Source organism: Pocillopora verrucosa, chromosome 4 (genome assembly GCF_036669915.1).
Source record: "Pocillopora verrucosa isolate sample1 chromosome 4, ASM3666991v2, whole genome shotgun sequence".
In the NCBI taxonomy this organism is placed as follows: Eukaryota; Metazoa; Cnidaria; class Anthozoa; order Scleractinia; family Pocilloporidae; genus Pocillopora; species Pocillopora verrucosa.
The window spans coordinates 15,967,192-15,989,236 of NC_089315.1; the positions used below are offsets into that span (position 1 = coordinate 15,967,192).

Genomic DNA, 22,045 nt, shown 5'->3' on the forward strand with positions numbered 1-22,045 from the left:
GAAAAAAATTTCCACTAAATGACCATCTCAAGCAAGAGCCATTGAAAAATGTCAACCTTGGAATTAACGAAAAATCGGGGGTCGATTCGCCACCGTCCCCCACCACACCCACCTCTTATAGACAGTTATTTTGTAATATGAGACAAGTTTAACATTGTGGTACGACATATCGTAATAAGCATGTGTCTTACAATACGCATGTGTTCGTAATAAAGATGTAGTTTCACCATAAGGATGAACTTGTCTCAAATTACAAAAAAACTGTCTATAAGAGGTGGGTGTGGTGGGGGACGGTGGCGGATCGACCCCCAGTTTTTCGTTCATTCCAAGGTTGACATTTTTCAATGGCTCTTGCTGGATATGGTCATTTTTCATGACATCTTAAAGTAAGGTAGGGAGAACTTCAAGTGGGCCATACCCAAATTTCCCGCCAAAAGACTCAGAAAAATTATTCTTCAAATACAACAAGGATGTCCGTCTGTGCCGTTATCTGGCTCCCAATTTGCGCTTTCTCTCCAGTTGCACTACACTGTACAAGTGTACGAGCTTAATAAAAACAACGGTAAAGCTATAAAAGTACATGTACAAGTCTTGCAAGAGAGAGTGAGATATTCTTGACATTTCTCCTTCCTTTCCACTCCGATTCTGTATTGGGCCTTTTCATTCCGCTTTGCTCCTTCTCGCAACCTGAAGAACAAATAGATTAGACGTCTAGTTTCTTTCTACCGACGTCTAGTTTCTTTCTCAAATTGTCATAGTTTTGATTAATTGGTAACAGGACTTCGTGTCGTCCAATTCTGTCTGTAATCATACTCGTGATTAACAAATCGGACTCCCGTTTCACGGTCGTCCAATTTTGACAATCACTTGTGTGATTCCAGATTAAACTGGACTCCGCTCAGTCCTATTACCATTATTAATACAATGGAAGTCTTTTCGCTGTACAATTTCTACCTTTCGTCCACCGCTTGTGCATTCCTTGTTTTCTTCCCATTTAAGCCTCTTTTTTTAAAATTGTTTTAAAACTCTGAGTTATCTGGAAGAAAAGTGAAAGAGCAATGTATGAATAAAATTTTGCTGCTCAACCACAATGAAGAAATATTTGTGGATGCAAAGGCGCTCACTCAGACGGATTTACCCGAATTAAACTACATATTATACTCACCTTAACCTTTTGAACTTATCGTTGCGATATCTGAAAAAGAAAAGGAACGCGAGAAATATATTTTATTGTTCGTCGACACTTGCCATATCTAAAGCTGCATATTGTTTTTAATTTTTCCCAAAGGACTCGGTTTCTTTTGTTCATGTAGTTTTCGTCTTTTGCACATTTGATACGTTCCTCAGATAAAGCATGTCCTTAAAGTAGAAGCCAAAAAATAAATTCCTCTGTTCGATGGTATAACATAATACGAGCGAACATTTTGCTCAGTACTCGGAAAAGAACTACTCAATTTTCCTGAAAAAAAAATTTCATTACCTGTGTATAGTCCTATAGAATTGCCGTTAGTCAGCGCGAGATGTATGTAACAAATTCTACTTCTACAGAATCAACGTTTCACCACAACGCGACTTCTTTCTATTCATCGTATGAAAACAAATTAGGAAACATCTAAGAATTCTTTCGACAACATCGGTATTAACACCTACTCCTCCCCTGTAATTATACGAGGCCAATGATGATCATTATTCTGACCAAGGCAGAAGAGGCTAAGTATCGCAGTTATCATGAAGGCTTCGAGATATCATCGACAACATTTTCAAGCATTACTCATAACTAGAACAATCTAACCTGTTGCTAACGTTAACAAAATAAGCTTACATCTTTCATGTTCATATCATATCAGCGTTCATGTTCATATCCCGAACAGTTCAGGTACAACCGAGGTCTCTGCAAACAATCCCCTGTTTACCTGAAAGACATCAGCGCAAAAGAATTTCTAATGAGTTCTGCCTCTCACAAATTTCCACACATTTTACTATACCAGGGTGAAGAAGTATCTCAAGTCATGAGGCTTTAAGAAACTGAACGAATAAAGTAAATTAAAAACGTGGAACTGATTCCCATGACTCTACTCCAAATTTGTAGTATAACTGATGATTTTCCCCAGTTGTTTGGGCTCTTTGGATAGATCACCAATTCGTAATCTTTTGCTCACTCTCGTGGGCAAGAGCATAGCAAGGGGGGAGGGGTCCACAGGTGCCCGTGACCCCCTCCTTTTAAAGCCTTGGATCAGTCCATCAGTCAGTCAGTCAGTTGTTCAGTAATTGAGGAAGTAAGTCAGACAGTCGATCAGCCAGCCAAGTAGTCAATAAGCCAGATAGTTAAGTTAGTCAGTTAGTTAATTGGCCGGTTGGCCGGTTGGCCGGTTGGCCGGTTGGCCGGTTGGCCGGTTGGCCGGTTGGCCGGTTGGCCGGTTGGCCGGTTGGCCGGTTGGCCGGTTGGCCGGTTGGCCGGTTGGCCGGTTGGCCGGTTGGCCGGTTGGCCGGTTGGCCGGTTGGCCGGTTGGCCGGTTGGCCGGTTGGCCGGTTGGCCGGTTGGCCGGTTGGCCGGTTGGCCGGTTGGCCGGTTGGCCGGTTGGCCGGTTGGCCGGTTGGCCGGTTGGCCAGTCAGTAGGTCAGTAGATCAGTAAGTCTGTAGGCAACAAGCCAGTCAAGTCAGTACATAAGTCAGTCATTTAGTCAGTAAGTCCAGTTAGTCAGTCCAGAGCTTGTCAAACATTTTGGTGGACACCAAGTCAATCATCTAGTCAACTTTCCATTTAGCGAATGTCTCTATTAATCAATAACACTATTGCCAAGCCAGTCAGTTGGTCACTCAGCTAGGAAGTCTTTATGTCAGAAAGTCATCAAGGAGTTAGTCAGTCAATGTATCAGCCAGTTTAATAACCTCCAACAACAACACAGCTTTTTAATCTACAATGGATAGTCAATCAGTTTCTTAAAGTTAAACATTTGGTCTGTCAGTCGCTAAGTCTGCGAGAGAAATAAAAGCCATTTCAGAGAAACTGTCAGTCAGTCTGTCAATTAGATGAGCACTGATGATGTTGTTTTCACATTGTTGTCCTGAGGTAAGGGGGGAGCAAAAAGCTGATATTAAAAGATATGTATTCTCTTACTCTTTCCTTCTCCCACTTTCTTTTTCATTGCTATGGTCAGCCATCTACTATGATTGCTTAAGTTCAATTATTTGCTGCAGGATTTTTAAAGTTTTTAGTGACTCACAACAATTGCTTACTTTGGGGTGGCATACATGTACATCTATATCTACAAATGATAACAATTAATTGTTGGCAGCAAAACACAGATGTTAAAAATGCTGTAGAATCTTGTTTTGGTGGGGAAACTTAACCTTTGCACTGGGTTGCCTTATGCTGTAAAAATTTCAGTCACACCACAATTTGCAATTCATATCCAAGAGTAGAATGAACTAAAAGGGAGCTATACTCCCTTCATATTGATTGTCAGGTAGACTGACATTGGTCATTCAATCAGACAGTCACACCATTAAATATTCAGTGAGTCAGTCTGTCAGCCAATGAGTTTGACAGTCAGACATTTAGTCTTCATTCATACAGTCAGTCTGTGCGTCAATCAGTCATCAGTTAGTCACACAGTAAGTCAGTCAGTCAGTCATTTAGTCTTGCTATCATACAGTCAGTAAGTCAGTTAGGGCCTTTCTGCACTGGTAGACAAAACTAAAATTGTCCTGACAAAATAAAAAGACAAATTTTTTCATGAAAAATTTTTGTTTTGTCTGTCCATCTGCATTAAAAATTTCAAAGCTGTCAAATTCTGTCAGCACCTGATCTGTTCATAAGACCAGCCATCGTAGCTTGCCAAAGGATTCCACCTTTAATTTCCAGGATTTATCCAAAGTCTTTTAAACATTTTAGAGTCCCTGAGTTTTGGAACATAAGACAATTTTTGCCTTTCTAGTAAACTGATTTCAGTTTAATTGCACTCTGGTTGTAACAAATGATTGAGAAGTTTATCACTATTTTGTTTATTTAGTTGATTTTGTCCAGTTTTACCAAGTCATGACAAACCATCCGCACTTGTAAATGTTGGGAATGACAGAAAATTTTTCTAAATAAACAACTTTTTCATCAGTGTGGAAAGGCCCTTAGGCAATCAGTCAGCCATCAGTGGGTCAGTCAGTCATTTAGTTATACAACCATACATACAGTCAGTCAATCAGTCTGTGAGTCATACAATCCATGTGTAACTCAGTCAGTCAGTCAGTCAGTCAATAGTTATTGAGTCATTAACTAAAAAATTCCAACAGTCATTCAGTTGTACAGTCAATCAATCATAAATCATACAAAGAGTTAATCAGTAATCCAAACTTACAGTCAGTCAGCTGATCAGTAATTCCATCATAAAGTCTGTCTGCCTACAGTTGTAATACAATCACATAGTCAAGAGGGTAAGTTTCTAAAGTTTTTGATAGTGCTGTAGATTTTCTAAAGCTGATGTTTCAAGTGCTAGCCCTTAATCTGAATAAATAGAAGAACTGTGGGTTGTGTTGTTTCTACACAGAAAAATTGGAGCCACACTTTTTGTGGGAACATGGTGTCATTTGTTGACTGAATTACTGACAGGTAGACCAACTTTGTGTTTAGATTAATAATAAGCACATAGACTATAACTGATCTATTTCTGTAGTGAAGGACATTGGAGAAATCTGACAGAATTTCCAGTCTCACTAACATTTGCAATCAAATTAACCTTGTCGTGTTACACCCATTTATCATTATTAATGTGGTCTTTCATGGGAAATCATAGTTCATTGTGAAAGGACATCACTACATACGATAATTTGACCACTTGTTAATCTATCAATTTTCACTCAGAGGTACATGTTGATTGCATCTTTGTACTGTCCTCTGATATACTTTAATCAAGTTGATAATACTGAAGGAAGTAAAATAACCATACTGATTTGTGACAGCTGACTGTCTAGTATTTGGGGATCTCATGAAAACTAAGAACACATATTCTGATTGAAAAAATTTTCTATGATTGATTATGGCATGCGACACTCTCTCTTGTACATTACAGTGGAAAGAGGCAATTTTAGTCTCCAAAATTGGAAATTTGAAAAAAATGGAACAAGTGTAGAGCACAGTTCTCTCACTGGTTAAAAAAAATACTTTTTGCACCTGTTATCTCATTAAACTACCAAAAGCAGAATATTGCTTTATAAAGATTAAAACTATATTCAAGCAATTATTTCATGGAGGCAAGTGTATTTTAACCCATCAGCTCCCAAGATATCACTGTCAATTCTCTCCTCCAGCTGCTACACATTCTATTTTAATCCACATTCAATTCAATTCAATTTTCCCGAAAATGTTCCGACACTTGATGTTGAGTTTGAGAAATCATCGGAAGTCGCTCGATCATTTTCGGAAATTCCGGTCATGAGGAGACAAAAATCTCACGCATTAGACTCTATTAAGGTTGACAGGTATAGAACATCAAGATGAGTTGACAAGGTCTTAAGTTACCTGTCTAGAACATAGAACTGGGAGAGATATCCGTATAACCCCATACTACTCCAAAATAAAACCGCAGTCCCAAAGGCAACCGATTGTTTTGGTCATTGTTTCTTTCATCCAAGAACTGTATGCATGATGGAGTATGGGGTCAAACAGAAAGTTGTCCAGAACTGAAAACAGAAAGGGAAAGAATGTGAGAATAGTTTACCTGAACTCTTGCAAGTTGAAGATCGCTTTTCTTTAACCACCAGTAACATGTATTCCAAGTGACACGTGGGGGCATAAACATTCACCATTTCCAGCGTTTTCGAACCACTTAGTAAGGGATCACAAGTCTATAAAACCATATGAGGCTAAAAGTACCAATGACGTACAGGTTCTGGACACAAACTACAGCCAATCTTGCTTCCAGCGTCATTTTTCGCATCAGCCGCCATGTTGTTCTCTTTCATTTTTTTCCAGTCCTCGTCCGTCACGGTGAATTTCGCGGCAACGCGCGATATCGCGCGAATTTTGAGGTATCCCACGCTACGTGTCTAATTTTACTTTATTTAGGAAAACAATCACATAAACGTTCGGTCAGGGTGTTATAGACTTTCTAGTGTTATCTTCATTCAGTCATAACCTTGATATTAATGTTTGCAAGTCATAGGTTGGTTGTTGAAGGGTCTACACGGCTTAGGAGGTGTACTATCGGTTTGAAGATTCTGGCTCAAAGCCGCCGAACGGGGGAATCCAGCTCAGGTCTCCACCAAATATGTTACGACGCAGTGACGAGGGAAACTATTTTCTGAGAAGACCCGCGCTACCGAGAGGCACCAAGACTCCGTTACATGCCCTTAAGTACTCTATTGGCGAGCATGTTTGGGTTAAGGGCCAACTGACTTTGGAGGATTAAACCTCTAAATTAGAGAACTGACTCAAATACTTTCATGTAAGTTGTGGACTGAATTAAACAACAAAATACTATATATTTTCCAAACAAAAAGCCATTCTTTGAAAGCCAAAATCAAAACAGGAACTTTGGTGTCGGTCCGAACCAAGGTCAGTACACAAACCCAGATAAGACTGACCACCCGGAGGGAAGTCATGATCAATGTTTGATAGATAAGCTGTAGAAACCGCCCCTCAAAGGTACAAACTACATTTTCGGTCCTGCGAACACTTGGCATGCGACTTACATAAGGACCACACAATAATCAGTTAAATTTAAACGGTTTGAAAAGAAATCACAATTAAGTGAAAAACATCTCCAATTTAGGTAAGAAAATAGTCAGACAACGAGACAAAACAGACGACAAGCAGGAAACTCTAGGTGCGGGCTTCGATTATCACAATGGTAACCTTAAAAAAAACATAAACACATCAAAATACTTCACAACAACCAAATATTGAAAGAGGTCAACATTTCAGAACACGTCTTATCGTTATACTCTCTCTGTCTCTGGATAACAATTGTAGTACCTCCAACTCGAAATTATTATAGTTTTTATAGGAACTGTGGTGCTGCGTCAGTGGGGGTTTTCGAGTGCTACCCCTTCGTGTTCGCTCTGACGAACGGCTAACGCTCCAAACGTCAGCTTTAGAGACTTTTTACGGTGGCCAATTTACATCATCAACTCAGTTGATGAAGCTAAATCATTTTTGGGTTGTTAAACTGTTTTCAGTTTTCCCTCTCAGTAGTTTTACAAGCCAGTAAAGCTGGAGCTCAAATGAATCGAACCCAGGTTTAATAACCAAGTCTTTAATATCGAGGAAATAAATGTATGTCGGCGAAAACTTCCAAAGTGCTTTTGGTTTACCCCGACAGAGACTTTTTTCTTAAATCACTCAGTACCTTTTATTTTTTTTTTCCGTTTTTACGATTCGAACTGACGCCAGCTTTCATGACGCTCGACGGTGATCTCGACTTGTTCCAATTAAGCCGGTTTCGGTTAGGTCGAACAATGGGAATGGCACGGCGTGGCGTGAACAAGAAACAAGATATCAACGTTGTAAGCCTAGTGTAACAAACCACAATGTTGCAATCTTGTTGGTGTAGGCAACATAATCCAATCACTCCCAAGTCTGCATGTTAAGGCTATAGCTTGCGCTTGTATTGTTTGGTTCTCTATTATTCTTCTTTATTGCTATCATTCGATCGTAGACAGCAAAAGCAAAAAGCATTTTTCTATGAAAGGCTGCAAAGAAAATCGTACATGTCACGAATATAAGCCCCTTGGTAATGAAACAGTTTCGTCATAGCGACAAAATCGTTTAAAGTATGTACGCAACAAACGGAAATATCTAGCATGTTCGCAACAGTTTAAAGACCACGGTCAAGAGCTGGTTAACGCAATTAACACAAGCTATTTAACCCTTTCTCTCCCAAGATCTCATTAGTAATTCTCCTTACTGTCAGAGATACAATTCCCTTTGTGTCAATTCGAAGAATTTGTTATCGGATCAACTAATAATCCCCTAATTGATGTTTTTCTTTATTCTCATCACTTGTCTGCTTGGTATTATTACTGATATCGTGAGGAGAAATTTCGTTCGGGTCAGTCATAGCATTAAAAGGTGAAAGCCGTTGGGCCTACGTAAGAAAAAGCGCCCGAAATGTGAAACAAAGAAGAAGATTAACACAAATATTTTTTAATTTCATTTCAACCCATTAAGGTTATTTCTGTTTTTATTTTATTTTATTTTTTATCCTAAGTTGGACACTTTTTATTCTGAAAGGTTTATCGTCCGATAACTATTGTTGGGGTAGCCTACAAAAAGGGAAAAAAAATTTCGATTACAGGAAACAATCAATGGATTCCGTCTAAATTCGTTGTCATTTTTGCTTGCTTTTCACTAAGAACTAACTTACACAGCGGAATTCAATTGGAATCATTTTTCGTTTTTTTTGATGTGATTTGAAGGTTGATGTTGTTTGGTAATAGTAACGCTACTGCAAACTACAACATACGTTCTCAGTAGGAGCCAATTACACAGATTTACAATGTACGTCTTATCAGTAAAACTACGTAACAGTTACTTTAGAGTATGGTTAAATAGTTTAGATCACATGACGTATGTAGCACCATACTTTGGGAGTTGCCACGTCCCCTTTCCCTCCATTTCTTATCCGTGAAGTCAGCATTTTCATCTTCGAGCCACAGGGACCCACAATTTGAGCAGGCTTACCCCTGAGGCTGTCATTCGTGAAACGTTGACAGGGTCAGACGAGAAACATAGGACACAGATTACATAAGTCATGTGACTGAACTAAAAAACCCGGTCTCGGGAGAACACGAACGTTTAAAAGTGCGACAATGTTTAAAAGTGTTTCTTTTGTTTGTTCGTTTTTTAACAGTTAATAACCGAATTAACAGCACTCTACAGTCTCGCTTTGTACTTCTCCAGCCAGCTTTGCACCTCTGTTATTTTGTAATTGTACGGACCCGTTCCCCCTTCGTATACTATTTTTCCATCTTGTATAATGAAGAGTCTCTCAGGCCACGCGCCATAAGCTTTCGAAGCTTCGTTCTCAAACGCATCGACCATGATTGGAACAGAGCATCGACTTGATTTTTTCAACATTTCCGCCGCAGCAAGACGATCTTCTAAACTCTGGTGTTGAGGGATTTCGACATTATTCTGTGGGAATAGAGAAAAAAATATCACCGGAAATCAAGCCTACACTAGGTTTTATTTGAATGGCATCACAACATGATTCAGTAAACAATTACAAAAGTTAGAATGACAAATCAACGCTACTTTCTCCTTAAGGCTTTGAGTGAGCTGGTTTTACAATTCTGTGATTCGTTTGACCTCGACCGAGTCTTCCTCGGCTTTATCGGTTGATCGCTTCATCGTAAAATTATGCATGCAACAGAAATTAAAGTATCTCATTACTATTCTACAAACTGACTTAATCACGTGTTTTGGTTTGATTGCCTCGGGCATATGAGCATTACGTTTTATTTTTTCGATAAATGATGATTACATAAAAGCTATTCAAGTCCTGTCATCCTGAAATTCTTTCCCTCGAGGAAGGGAATCCGACCATAACGTAAAGTTGGCGAACCGAACTTTCGAAAATGTTTTCAATCAAATCAGTGACTGTTTATGCACACAGGAAAACAAAAATATTCCTGAATTATGAAACTTTCTAGAGAGCTATTCTTTTTCTGCTGAAGTAGCGGCTTGTCAATAATCAATGAGGTTGAATATTAGAAATGGCTGGATATTCAAGATGAGTCGTAAGAACCTGAAAAACAGGTGCGCTACAAAAGAGGAACGCATCAACTTTTACTCCTTAAGTAAACTACTGCATAAACACGCGATCAAAAAACAAATACAAACTTACATTCCAGCGCCAGCCATCGGTTGGATGAGCCTCGAGGATGTAAACAGTAAGGAAATCCACTTCGTCGTCATAATCATGAACAACTTTGGCGAAGTTGTTCAGAAAGTTAATGAAAAATGGGGGTCAGCTACAGCTGCCAAAATTCAGAACCAGTGGGCGCGTGCCTTTAGCGAAATCCAGTAGCCTGCACTCTTTACCATCAGTTGAAATAAGCCGGCAATTTGGTGCTAGATTACCCAAGCGGGCTGTCTTGTTCACATCTCCTAACATTATCTTTAAGACGCATCCGAGCATTTTCTTTCCGCCGTATTCATCCCAAAAATTTTGGTAAGGTACCAGAAGATTGCGCTCTTCGAATTTCTGGATGCGTTCTTTGACATAGGGAATGGAGGAGCCGATTCTCAACAATATGACCAGAATTGTGGCATGTAGAGCTGTTAAGCTCAGCAAGATGTTATGGCCCAACTCGGCCAACATTTTCACGTTGGCGCGTTAAAAGCCGTCTTCGCTCTGAAGTTGCAGACTCAACAGAAGCGATAAGAGTGATTCCCAATGACCGCAGTGAACCCTAGAAAATGATTGAACAATCAGCATTTTTGGGATGTTTGTCATCAATTTTCGCGTTGAATGTTTGAACTATCGCTGTGGGAGTCACGGAATATTCGGGTTTCCTTTCCTCAAGATGAAACACTTTTTACAACTATCAACAAAGCAAAAATTGGATTTGAAAGTCTCCGCAGGACAGTTACATCTCAGCGGGAACAGAGTTAATTTCTGGCCGCGTTGTACAGCCAGAGGGTCATATCTATCGTATTTCTAACTATTAGTGTAGGGCGTTGTTTTCAAGTGGTGTCTTTAAGCTGAGGGACTTAACCGGTCAAAACCGTTACATCAACTATAATCCAATCCACAGATTTTACCTCTCCATTTAGTGATTCCCGTTAAAAGACATTTTGAAAATTAGGAATAAGTATTACAACCTTCAGCTTAATTAGATTCACCTCTTGAGGAAAATGTGACAACGACTCATACTGACGTCAATTCTGATAAAGTGCAACAGACCTGAAGATTTGAAGAGGTCGAACCGTCCTAACTTCGATGATAAAACGACAAAAATCAGTGATTTTATACATGACTACTCATTTAACTGCTCGAATGTATTGTTAATTAAGTTGTTTAGACGAACGTATTGAATGTTTAAGAGTAAGCTGCTAAGTAATGAACTCATCGTTTAACGTAACAAAGCATCAATATAGTACAGCAATTCATCTCGGCCTACGCGAAGAGAAAGGTTTGATGCATCTTCTTTGACTTGGGTCATCATAAAACTAAATGAGCAAATTCGTGATTGAAGAGGGTATAACAATGGATCGTAAACAATAACCACAGAACAAAGGAATCGTGCATTAAGCAGACAAACGATCTTTAACAGTTCAGTCTGTTTGACTCAAACACAGTATATGACTTTGAACACTTTAAAGGGTTCGTCAACGGACACTCATCTTGGCGCATAATTGAAAATTCGCGGTTTCAGCCAAAGAAACGACTATGTACAACATTCCAGGTAAGTTTATTTTGTTTATAATCGAGAATATTCCTCGGAATTTAGTGCGACAGAATAAGAATTATCGGCATATGCCATATATTTCCTCTAACACAAATATGAAGGTCACACCGTTTGTGTGACCTCAAACATCGAGTTCTCTTTTTAAATGAGAAGAAAACAAGTCACAACTATGCTGCTAAAATGTTTACACTTACATATCAACTCTGAATTATGAAAATTAGACGTTCAGAAAGTTGAACATATATTTTCCCTGTTTCCCGGAGGAAATAAATGGGATCAAAATGGACACATTCTCAAAATAACTCAACCCTTACGTTTCCACAAAACCAACTGACAGAGGATGTGAAGCAGAAAGGTCAAATTTCAACTGTAATGCAATAAAAGTATTAAACAGCTCTGAAGGGAAGAGTAAAAGCGACTTTTCCGCAATTTTCTCATCGACTTGATCGACACATTTATTTAGTTTTAAAGCGACAACAATTTCAACAGGGCTTAAACAACTAGTGATCTCAGGATAGCAACCCCCGGCTGAAATTGCCACTAGGCCGGTAAAATGGAGCATTTTTGTGGTAAGGGGGCTATGTAACCATAGACTTTGAACATAACATTGCGGATGGCAACAAAATAGATCAGGCAACGATATGGTGCAAAAAATTCTCAAGTAAGACCTTTTTTGATGCAAAAAGATATAGAGCATTAAGATAGCCGAATGGTTATGTCTAACTGTCTCCTGAAGTGTTGTTAGAAACAACGGAATGAAGGTAAAGAATTTTAAAGGTTGCTAATGTCAGATCGGAAATTTCCATCGATGTTCGTCACTAAGTGGACACAGACATACCCACATAATGAATAAAAGCTAATGAATCATTAATCAATCTATGAGGTATATAAGTAAAAACGACTGGGTAACCTGTTCTCTCCTTGTTAAGGAACAAAGGCAACTGTGGTACTGCTTCGCTGGGAGAGTATAACAGGGTAATATAGTGATATCAACTGAGTTGAAAACGTAAATTGGCCACCGTATAGAGTATAAAGGCTGACGTTTTGAGCGTTAGCCTTTCGTCAGAGCAATTGGGTTGATATACGTTTGAACAGACGAAGGAAAAAAACCATGATGACCCTTTTTTTTCTTTCGGTGTTGATTGGTGAAGTAACCATACAAATTGATATGCGGAAATTACTGTTGATAACCTCTGTGAGAAAGGTCACTGTAATCAATAAAGATCACCACTTAACAAGATCTGAACGAATGACACGTTTACATTTCTTCATTATCATTGTAAGTGTATCATGTCGACGTCTCTGGAATGCTACAATCAAAAGAGTGGTGTGCAAAGTGGAGAAAGAATCCTGCCGTTCTATCATCGGTCAAACACTGTTTTTTTTTTTTTGCGGTAGCGCTCACGTTCACATTGGTTGCCCAGACAGACAGTTTGAACATACTAGGTGTACTTGAAAACAAGGGAAATAGATATACATGACCTGTGTTACCTTTCACAAGAAATTTCAAACAGTTGATATTCTTATGGGAGATTACTGATATCAATTAGTAATGTGGTTCTTTTTGGCTTTGGGAATAACTTAAAGCCACACCCTCAAACTGACCCTGTTGTTAGTTGTTATTTTGGTACCGTGCACGAGTGACTATATGTCGTTTCCACTTCAGACGACTTCGTAAAAGTTGGACATTTTTGGAAACTCGCCTTCTTAACTTACTTTCAAGAGGATACGCAATTTTAAAATAAATTAAGTGTTCCGATTTAGAAGAGCTTTACGGCCGCTCCTTCTTTTAGCCCGTGAATCAAACATAAATCAAACACGACTTTATTTCCTGTAAATAGGCGGTCGTGCTCGTTTACAAAAGAGAACGGACCTTAATTATAAGCTATGTAAATGCTACAACTTCACCTTTTTATCATTTATGACGTTAAAAAATTACGTCTTTGATCCTAATCTCACAGACTGTAAACCGGAAAACCACAAAGACCCAGGTTTCAGAACATCAAGCATATGTAGCTGTTGTGGTAAACATTGGTAACCAATAATGTTTTCAAGTAAAGATGATTTGTTTTCCATCAAGAAAAGCTGAATCTCTATTCGAATTTCATCTCTCGATAAAAGAAAGGCACGTTTGTAACGACAAGAAAGAGAGAGAGAGAGAGAGAGAGAGAGACAATGAGGCTCACACGACCACCAAAACATAAGAAAAAAAATACTCATCAATGTCGCGCGGTAAATTGTCTGACAAATCTCCATTACATCAGTGAAAGCTCCTTAACTTACTCGGAAGTTGTGTTGTTTATCGGTAATTTAACTCTGAAATTGAATATAAGTTGTTAATTCAGTTAACGTGCTAAGCCATGTGGTCAGGTACGTCTTGCTTAGTTTTCTGAGCGCGATAGAAACATCTTTTTTTTTTTTCAATGGAAAAGTAAGAAATATGCTTCCCTTTCTTCTAAATCCACAACTCTGATAGTTTCTGACCAACCCCCCTTCCCTCTCTCTCTTATGAGCCCCCCCCCACCTGTGTAGAGCTTCAAGTTTATAACTAGTCCTCTCTCCTCGAATAAGCTTCCTGAGTAAGACTTCAATTTTCCCACTCAAGAATAAACCATGCGTATAGAGCTTCAAGATTCTTACTGACCTACCCTCTCTGAGACGAATATACCTGCATTTGAAAGCCTTTATCGAATCTGAGCGACAATTTTAGAATTCATGTGAGAATCTATGGCTCAGGTATGAATGACTGAATGAAAACAAGGTAGAAAGTAGGAAAACGGATCAAAATAGCAATGGTTGAAGGAAAAGATGAACGAACACAAAAATGAATGGCTGTGCTTATTGGAAAACGGAGCAACAGTTATAGACCGAATTACGTACCAGAGGTATAGCTGTCATCAGCGATATTAGTTCAATTTTAAAGTAATTTTCCGTTTTAATCGCTGGGAATTCCTTTGATTAAAGCCATAAAAATTTGTCATCGGTTTTCTTATCAAGGATAAATGCCCGATCTGGCGAAAACCGACAAATAACTTCATATAGCTTCTGTCATAAATCAAAAAGCTTATGCGTTACTGTCGTATCTTGCGATTCTAAAAATGCAATTAACGGAATTAGATTTAGGGATTTGTTTATCCGATAAATCCTCATAATCCTAAACTGCAAGCGAAACCACTCAAGTTTAAGAATTTTTGTGGATGCTCTGTGTTTTTCATTCATTTTTATTCGTATCAGGGATTAACTGAAGATAAGAAGGTCATCTACTCTAATCTCTACTTTCTGATTCTGATGTCGCCGGCAAGTATCGCGTTTCTCGAACAATTTTCGCTGAAAGAGTGTATTCATTATGGAAGCAACACTTGGCTTATCGTAACCTCCTGCCTAGTGACCATGTTTTGTTGAAATAAAACGAAAATTACCGGCTTCAGTCAGGTTTTTAGTCTTTGGAGAAGAAAAACAACAGCATATGAGCAATGGAAACAAAAGAACTAAACAAACAATCTAGTCCTGTATCATAACAGCCCATAATTGCCAACAGAGAGAACTCTTCATCGTACGCCAAGTTCAAATCGTGATAGACACCATAGCCTTTTTAACAGCGTTTTAGCAAACTATATCTGCTCGAAAACTGTTAAATAAAAGGAATTACCCGCCATTAGGCTTCTTAAAATCTGACAAATTCTTTAAGTACGTCCATTAATCAGCACGTGTCAGAAAATCAACCGGTTGCTGATCTTGGAAGAAAGTTCTGCTCAGTGTTTGATGCAATCTCGACATTACTGAAGATAGCATTTCAGAGAAAAAAATCAAGTCGTCAGAAAGACATGGCGACCGCAACGATGTAATTACAATTGCTACACAGGAAATTATTGTATTTCTGGCCCGTGCGGAACGCACACCTGACTTTGCTCAGAGATATTAACTTAATACCATACCCCGTTTCAGACCCTTTGGATGACCATTTGAATTTTGGAAACACGACTATTTGAGCCGTGGTTGGCACTTTTATACCTACTTAGCACCGAAGTAATACATTGTATCAGTTCCTTACGCATATGGAATGAAAACCTAACTGTGGAGTTGTGTTCGGCCATATTTCATCGGCTGATAAGTCATTGAAGATGATATGGTGACCTTGAAGATTTCACTGGACGGGCGGATTCTTTGCAGTTAATTAAAGCACGCAATGAGCTTGCGCAGGCATCCATAGCAATCGATATAATTTACTCCGATTAGTGTTAATAGGTTTACGAAGATCACAAAGAACCGCTAATAATTCCGAATGAAAGAATACCGCGTTTTATGAAGAGGCTTAAGACGAATTTCATGTCTCCAAGCACATGTCCTGTTATGAAACATTACGGCGACGAGTTTTCGCTACTTGCTCATAAATGGCAACCTAGAAAGTCCCATTTATCATTATACAAGTTAAGGTGTTTACCTGTTCTTGAAGCACCAGATTACTGCGACGACTTAACAGACGGAAAACACTTGTTTGGACTCTATCCTTGTAGCCGAGGGAAAAATCGATCCCGCGGGAGGGTGGGACGGGGGAAGTGGATTTTGCAAGGTAATGAGTGCACCATCTTACGTTAATGAACAAGTCCCTTCTACCAAATCGAAAGCTTTAAATGCAGGTTCAGCGTTGGAAGTGCACGTTCTACACGTGTGGTACTAAAAGTTGTAAAAATTATAATTTTAAATATTCTGTCTCAATACCTTAGAGGTGCCTGCGTGAAGTCAGTCTCCTTCACAATCGTTTTTGGTCTTATCGAGACCAAGCAGATACTGCGAGGAGACTACCCCGAAGTTGATATATAAACAATTTAAACATTTCTCTTACCACAAAAAGGACAAAGAAAGCGGAATTCTCCAAATTTACCTCGAGTTCGGATGAAGGACAGCCTTCAAGTTTGGTATCCTCTGTACCAGATCATTGAACTGCATTAACTGCAAAGCCTCCTTAAATTATCCGGCGGCAAACTATGGTGGATCTAAACTAACAGAATGCCTTAATTTCTGCTGACAGACCTAGTGTGTCAGCTGGACATGAATGTTTCCTAAAAAAAAACCCAAAGCAAGACAAACTAATTTGGAAAGATATATAACAGCTTCAGGAAAATAATATACCATAATAATAATTATCATCCAGCCATATTTTCATTTCAATGTCACTTTATGTTACTGATTCCACTTTGGTTGGGTTAAGGCCTTCAAAACCACTGATATAGAGACACAATAAACCACTGCAACGCTATTCAAGGTGATTTTATGTACCTCTTTGGGTTAAATTGCAAAGGGGATGCAACATTTACCAGGCTTAAATACATTCAATCTTCATTTTTCCTCGATACCATCATCGGCTCAACAGCAACAGTTGTATCATACATCATCAAAAACCACAACAAAAACAAAGGAAGACTGCTTTCAAGTGTTTTATTTCATTACTCCAACTGTCGTACTTCTGCCATTCTGTTAAACGAGCAAATACATCCAGCTGATGAACCCTCGAGTGAGGTTTATATCGTCAGCTTTCATTCGTTACACGATAACCACAGACAAAAATAACAACGACATGGGTGCATGATAATCGTACCTTGTAAAAAACAGTGGTCGAATTTCTGGACGTAATATCTGTTATATGACCAACATTATTAACTAAACGAGGGCTTCTTTTCATTATATACGCTCCTCTTAAATATGAATAAATATGGAACTTTCACAAAGCTCGGAATTTGAACGAACGGTAATAAATAACATAGTAAATAATATAAATATATGCCGTATTAATTTAACAAAAGTTAAAAGAGCCACGTTGCAATTTTAATCTTCGAGTCATTTTCGTCACCAGCCAAGCCAACTTCAGTTTGAACTTGTCCGCTAAATGTTATCACCATGAGGCTAACAAATATGATAGAGGTATATTATATTAACAAACTAAGACGGAACAAGAGTAGCTAGCATGAAAATTGAAATTGTTCAAGATGCCTAAACTGTAACGTGGCCCTTTTAACGTCTAAGAAACTTTCTTTTTACATTACACAATACTATATTATTTCAGCTTTGTACTCCTCCAGCCAGCGTTGCACCTCCGTCAAGTCGTAATTGTACGGACCCGTGCCCCCTTCATAAACTATTTTGCCTTGTTGTATAATAAACAGTCTCTCGGGCCACGCGCCATACGCCATGGAAGCTTCATTCTTCATGGTGTCCACTATAACAGGGGCAGGACAACCGCTGGACTTTAAGATTTCTGCAGCAGCAAATCGGTCTTTCAAGCATTTATGCTGAGCAATTTCAACATTGTTCTAAAGATGCAAAAAAGTGTATTTTAAAACAAACTAAAACTTTTACAAATAGAAGGCTTTGTGTGAACAATGAAATAATTAATACGGGATCGCTCTGGTTTGCTTCAACGCGCCCAGTGATTAGCTTAAAAAAATCGTGCGTTCCTCTCAACCAATCAGGTGAAAAATAAAATCAATCGTGACTTGGCAAATCGCATGTTCCCATAGCTTCGGGCAGTTTGCTTTTTTTTCGCTTCAAGCCGTCATGCAACTAAATAACGATTCCATAATTTAAGAATCGCAGCAAAATTGAAGCAAACATCACCAAAAATAAAAGGTTATAGACATCCTGACGGAGGGGTAGCACTCTTTTAAACTTTTTTGTTGCTGTTTGCTGTTCTGAGGAGGTCTTTATACTGTTTGATAACGATAGAGAACCACAAAAAAATTACAGTCTGAGGCGGCAAAATGCACTGTGGCTTACAGTCGGTAATTTGGCGGTAACTTTTGGCAAAGACAAATGTGAGGATTGAAATAAATCATGGTGTGGTTTATGTGGGTAAACCAGACACGATTCTGCCACCTCTTGCACTTTAAAAATGCGATTAGTGATATTCGTTTAAGAAGGTGTTGGTGAAATTTGATCAGAGTTTTTTTTGGCCCGTAAGTAAAAGCACTCGAGAACAAACGTTCTGTTTGACTGTTCGTTCTAAATCACCAATGTGATGTCTTCATTGATTCAATGTCAACATCTTACTAAGTCTTATTGATAGAAAGATCATCAACTTCTTGATTCTGAACATATCACGATCAAATCACTCAGTAAAAGCTTAAATATTTGTGTAACTGCTTGAGACCCCGAAGTTTGCTTATCGCAAAACAATTTGAGCAAGATGCTAGAAAACTTGGGTTTAGACCTTGATTGTTTTGAGTGAATTTTTAAAGTCAGTTCATTTTCGTACTTCCACATAACTATTACTGTACATGGAATTTGTTTGTTTTTCTCGCATATGTTTAAATTGCAGACCAATGTTTAACGAACAATTACTAACTAAACTACAATAAAACTAACAGTTCTGTATGCTCTTCCTATTTTTAAAGGCTTTGTTTTCGACGGTGAAGTGTTTTTCGTAAGTTTCTTAACAAAAATCCCTATTTCCAAAGATCAAAAGTTCGATAAATAAATCTTCAGTCAGACAAACTGAGACATTCTGTGATGCTGAAACACCTGTTGAAAGTTATCTTAGATAACAAGAAATTTTTGGAATCTAGTTTTTAGAGGCAGACTTTGCCCTGCGCTATTATGCGTCTGCTCAAATGTCATGGTAACAGCGATAATAATAGACCAAAACAAAACCCTGAGGGATTACAGAAGACGAAGATCGCGAAAAGAACCTTGAAAAAGCCAAGAATTAACACTGGTATTTTTGACTTGGCACGTTTCCCTTGGTATCCACGAGGGAAACTTGCCAAGGATGAAAATTGTTTCTTCAAAAAGAGGGAGGGCAATGTGAAGGAAATTGTAGAGGGTTAATAAGAAATTTCTCTCGGGTTTGTCTACATTTCTTAGCGAGCACTGATGCCAAGTTTTCCCTTCACGAGTTAACTGCGAAAGGAAAAACGCACTTCCTAAGGGAACTTTGCTAAGTAAATAGGGAATTAGGTTGAAATTTCAAGATGTAAAGCGTGATATAGCTTCGGGGCCAACGAGAACTAAGGAAGTCGTTAACGATGATCGAAGTGGAAAATTGTTTCTGCCGGTACCGATTGCTCTATTGTTGTGGGAAAGAGTTATGGCATCATTTTCACTGAAAGAAACCGCAAGAGAGACAATACCCTTAAAATCATTGTCTACTAAAACTCGGAACTTAAATAACTTAAAATCCACGATCCATAAGGTTTCAGTTCATCTAACTCGTCTTCTGACTCAAAAAAATCACAACCTTATACTCATTCATATCCCACATATCAAACATTTCCACCAGCACCACGTGGTGAATCAGTCCTGGAGTTTTCCACTAATCGATCAGCTCACAATATTTCAAGGGAGAGACAAGAAGATCAGACACCGGTTTCGCGGGTCAGTTCTGTTGAACCAATTAGTTTAGAGAATGATGCTGATTATAAAGGTAACAGTCGTTTAATACACGCATTGAAATCGTTTTGTATGACCATTTCCGCACGTAATAACGCATCCTAGATTGTTGCGTCGCGAAGAAGACTCAAAAGACCAACAAGTTCCATAACAGATACTTTAAACTACTGTTGTTCGGTTGAAGAAGGGAAGCCAAAACTGAATGGCATATGGGCCCTATAACCCAAACGACATAACTATAAATACATTATCAATAAAATTTTGTGTTACTTCCTTTTATCATCAGGAAAGTGAAAGTATTCAAATTTCATTTTGAAAACTAGCAAACAGTTTGATATGAAACATATTAGTTTGCGTTTGACTCCCTTTTTCTCTCGTCTTCCTCAAGAGTAATTACGCAAAATAAATCAACTCTTCCAATTGTTTTCCTTTTATCACGAATTACGTCACTTTAATCGCATCTTGTTTGCTTGCGGGGAGCCGTTCTGACGCCAAAAATAAATGTTTGAGGTTTCAATCATACTTGCTATAAACTACCTCATTATGCGCTTATTTTGATGTTCTGCTTTAAAAAAGCTAATTATGAAAAAATCCTTGCGCAAACTTGCCATGTAGGCTATCAAATTCCACACCAATACAAATAATCGTTTTTCGTGAAATAACTCCTCTTCAATTAACCGCAAATTTTTTGAAATGCTGGTGCACATGATCTGCCGCCGTCATCCGCCCATGAATAGCTATGCTTTCTGAAGTCTGTTTTTCGTTACGTCAAATCGCATTTTCCTCAGAACATTGCATTTTCAAGAGTCGCTCACAGCTATGTTTAAAGTGCAGAGAGTGAAAAGCAAATTCCACCTGACCTCACGCAAGCTTCAATCGAACTTTAGAAACGGTAATCTCTATGTGTTGCTTGTTTTTAATAAACGAAAAATGTTCCGTTGATACTCAGTCCTTAATGGGGGACGGCTAAGCTTTTACTTTAAGTGATAAACAAAAGCATGATGTATTTCATCCCTTCAATTGCAAGCATGGAAACGTCTTCACAATTTAGTAACAAATGATGCTTCGTAATAATTAAATTTGATATACAACAAACGATAACGCTAGATATGAATTGCAAGATTCGCTTAAATATATATTTATACAAACAAACAAACAAACAAAACCAAAGATAGCATAAAAACGAAAAAAAAAAAACAGAACAACAAAATCCAAAACTTACATTCCATTTCCATCCGTCACTTGGATGTGCTTCGCTGATGTAAATAACCTTAAAGTCCGCAACATCAGCATAATCCCGAACGACTTTGGTGAAGTCGTTCTTGAGACGGATGAAGAACGGAGGTCAGCTGCAGCTGCCGAAGTTAAGAACCAATGGACGTTCCCCTCTGGCTAGATCTAGCAATCTGCACTCTTTTTGGTCTGTCGAAACCAGCTCACAGTCTGGCGCTGGAGAACCAAGTCGCGCTGTTTTGTTTAGGTCGCCAAGAGTTAACTGCATAACTGCGCGCAACATTTTCCAGCTGCACCACGACTGCCAGAAATCTTCATAGGGCACTAGAAGGAACTTCTCATTGTATCTTTTGATTCTGTCTTTGAGGATAGGGATCGAAGACGCTATTCGCATCAAGCCAATTGCTAAAGTGATACGAATTACCGTTAGCGGCCAAAGAACAGCATATGCTGCTGAAGAAAGCACGGCTGCTGCAAGGCTCTGAAGAGCTCTTGTACTTTGTACGATTGGAGACATCGAAAACTCATTTAAGCACTGCGATACCTCTTTGACCGACTTATATACACGTGCAGTGCGTGTGAGTACGTCATCAGCTTAACATCGGTATGATTCATGCTTACAAAAACAATATTCAAAGAAATTCGCGTGTCATGGGTAAAGTCACGAAAGGTCTAGCTTCCTGTTTTGTATGGGGCACTTGAAGATATTGGGCTTATTTCAGTTGCACGTTCATTTGCGCGAGTGTGCCCTCTGTATTTCTGCTGGCGTCAAACGAAGCAGAACGTATTCGAAAGCGTGCGCGTGTTTTCATGGCACAATAAACAAACGAGTGTTTGGCTGTTACGTTAAAATAAGGAAACTCTTTACATAATCACAGAAAACAGATCTTAGTGGCTCACTCGTAATCTCATTTGGATGGAGGAAAAGTTGTATCGTTTTGTGCCAAAAGCTTAAAAGTACGTTAGCGTGACTGGAAGTTGGATTAAAAAAGGGGGCGTGTTTCTTTCTCTCTTTTTTCCTTG

At 38.7% G+C, this 22,045-nt stretch overlaps 1 protein-coding gene, 1 long non-coding RNA gene and 1 pseudogene across 3 annotated transcripts; all 3 read right to left on the bottom strand.

Annotated features, from left to right (window-relative positions):
- Positions 1 to 254: 254 nt before the first annotated feature.
- Positions 255 to 6,548, bottom strand: LOC131795540 (uncharacterized). 2 transcript variants are annotated; one of them, XR_010717175.1, is made up of 5 exons: positions 5,713 to 6,548; positions 1,823 to 1,913; positions 1,166 to 1,195; positions 955 to 1,036; positions 255 to 687 (listed from the first exon to the last, which is right to left on the bottom strand). It is a non-coding gene; the product is annotated as an uncharacterized lncRNA (long non-coding RNA). The 2 variants fall into 2 exon arrangements; XR_010717176.1 differs by lacking the exons at positions 1,823 to 1,913; positions 5,713 to 6,548 and adding an exon at positions 1,481 to 1,803.
- Positions 6,549 to 8,164: 1,616 nt separating this feature from the next.
- On the bottom strand, positions 8,165 to 10,462 carry LOC131795557 (type I iodothyronine deiodinase-like). The gene is made up of 2 exons (XM_059113141.2): positions 9,841 to 10,462; positions 8,165 to 9,128 (listed from the first exon to the last, which is right to left on the bottom strand). Exons 1-2 carry the CDS (start codon positions 10,315 to 10,317, stop codon positions 8,868 to 8,870), a joined length of 738 nt encoding a protein of 245 aa, XP_058969124.1. The 5' UTR covers positions 10,318 to 10,462; the 3' UTR covers positions 8,165 to 8,867.
- A 6,375-nt stretch (positions 10,463 to 16,837) lies between these two features.
- Positions 16,838 to 21,826, bottom strand: LOC131795546 (thyroxine 5-deiodinase-like; annotated as a pseudogene).
- Positions 21,827 to 22,045: the final 219 nt, after the last annotated feature.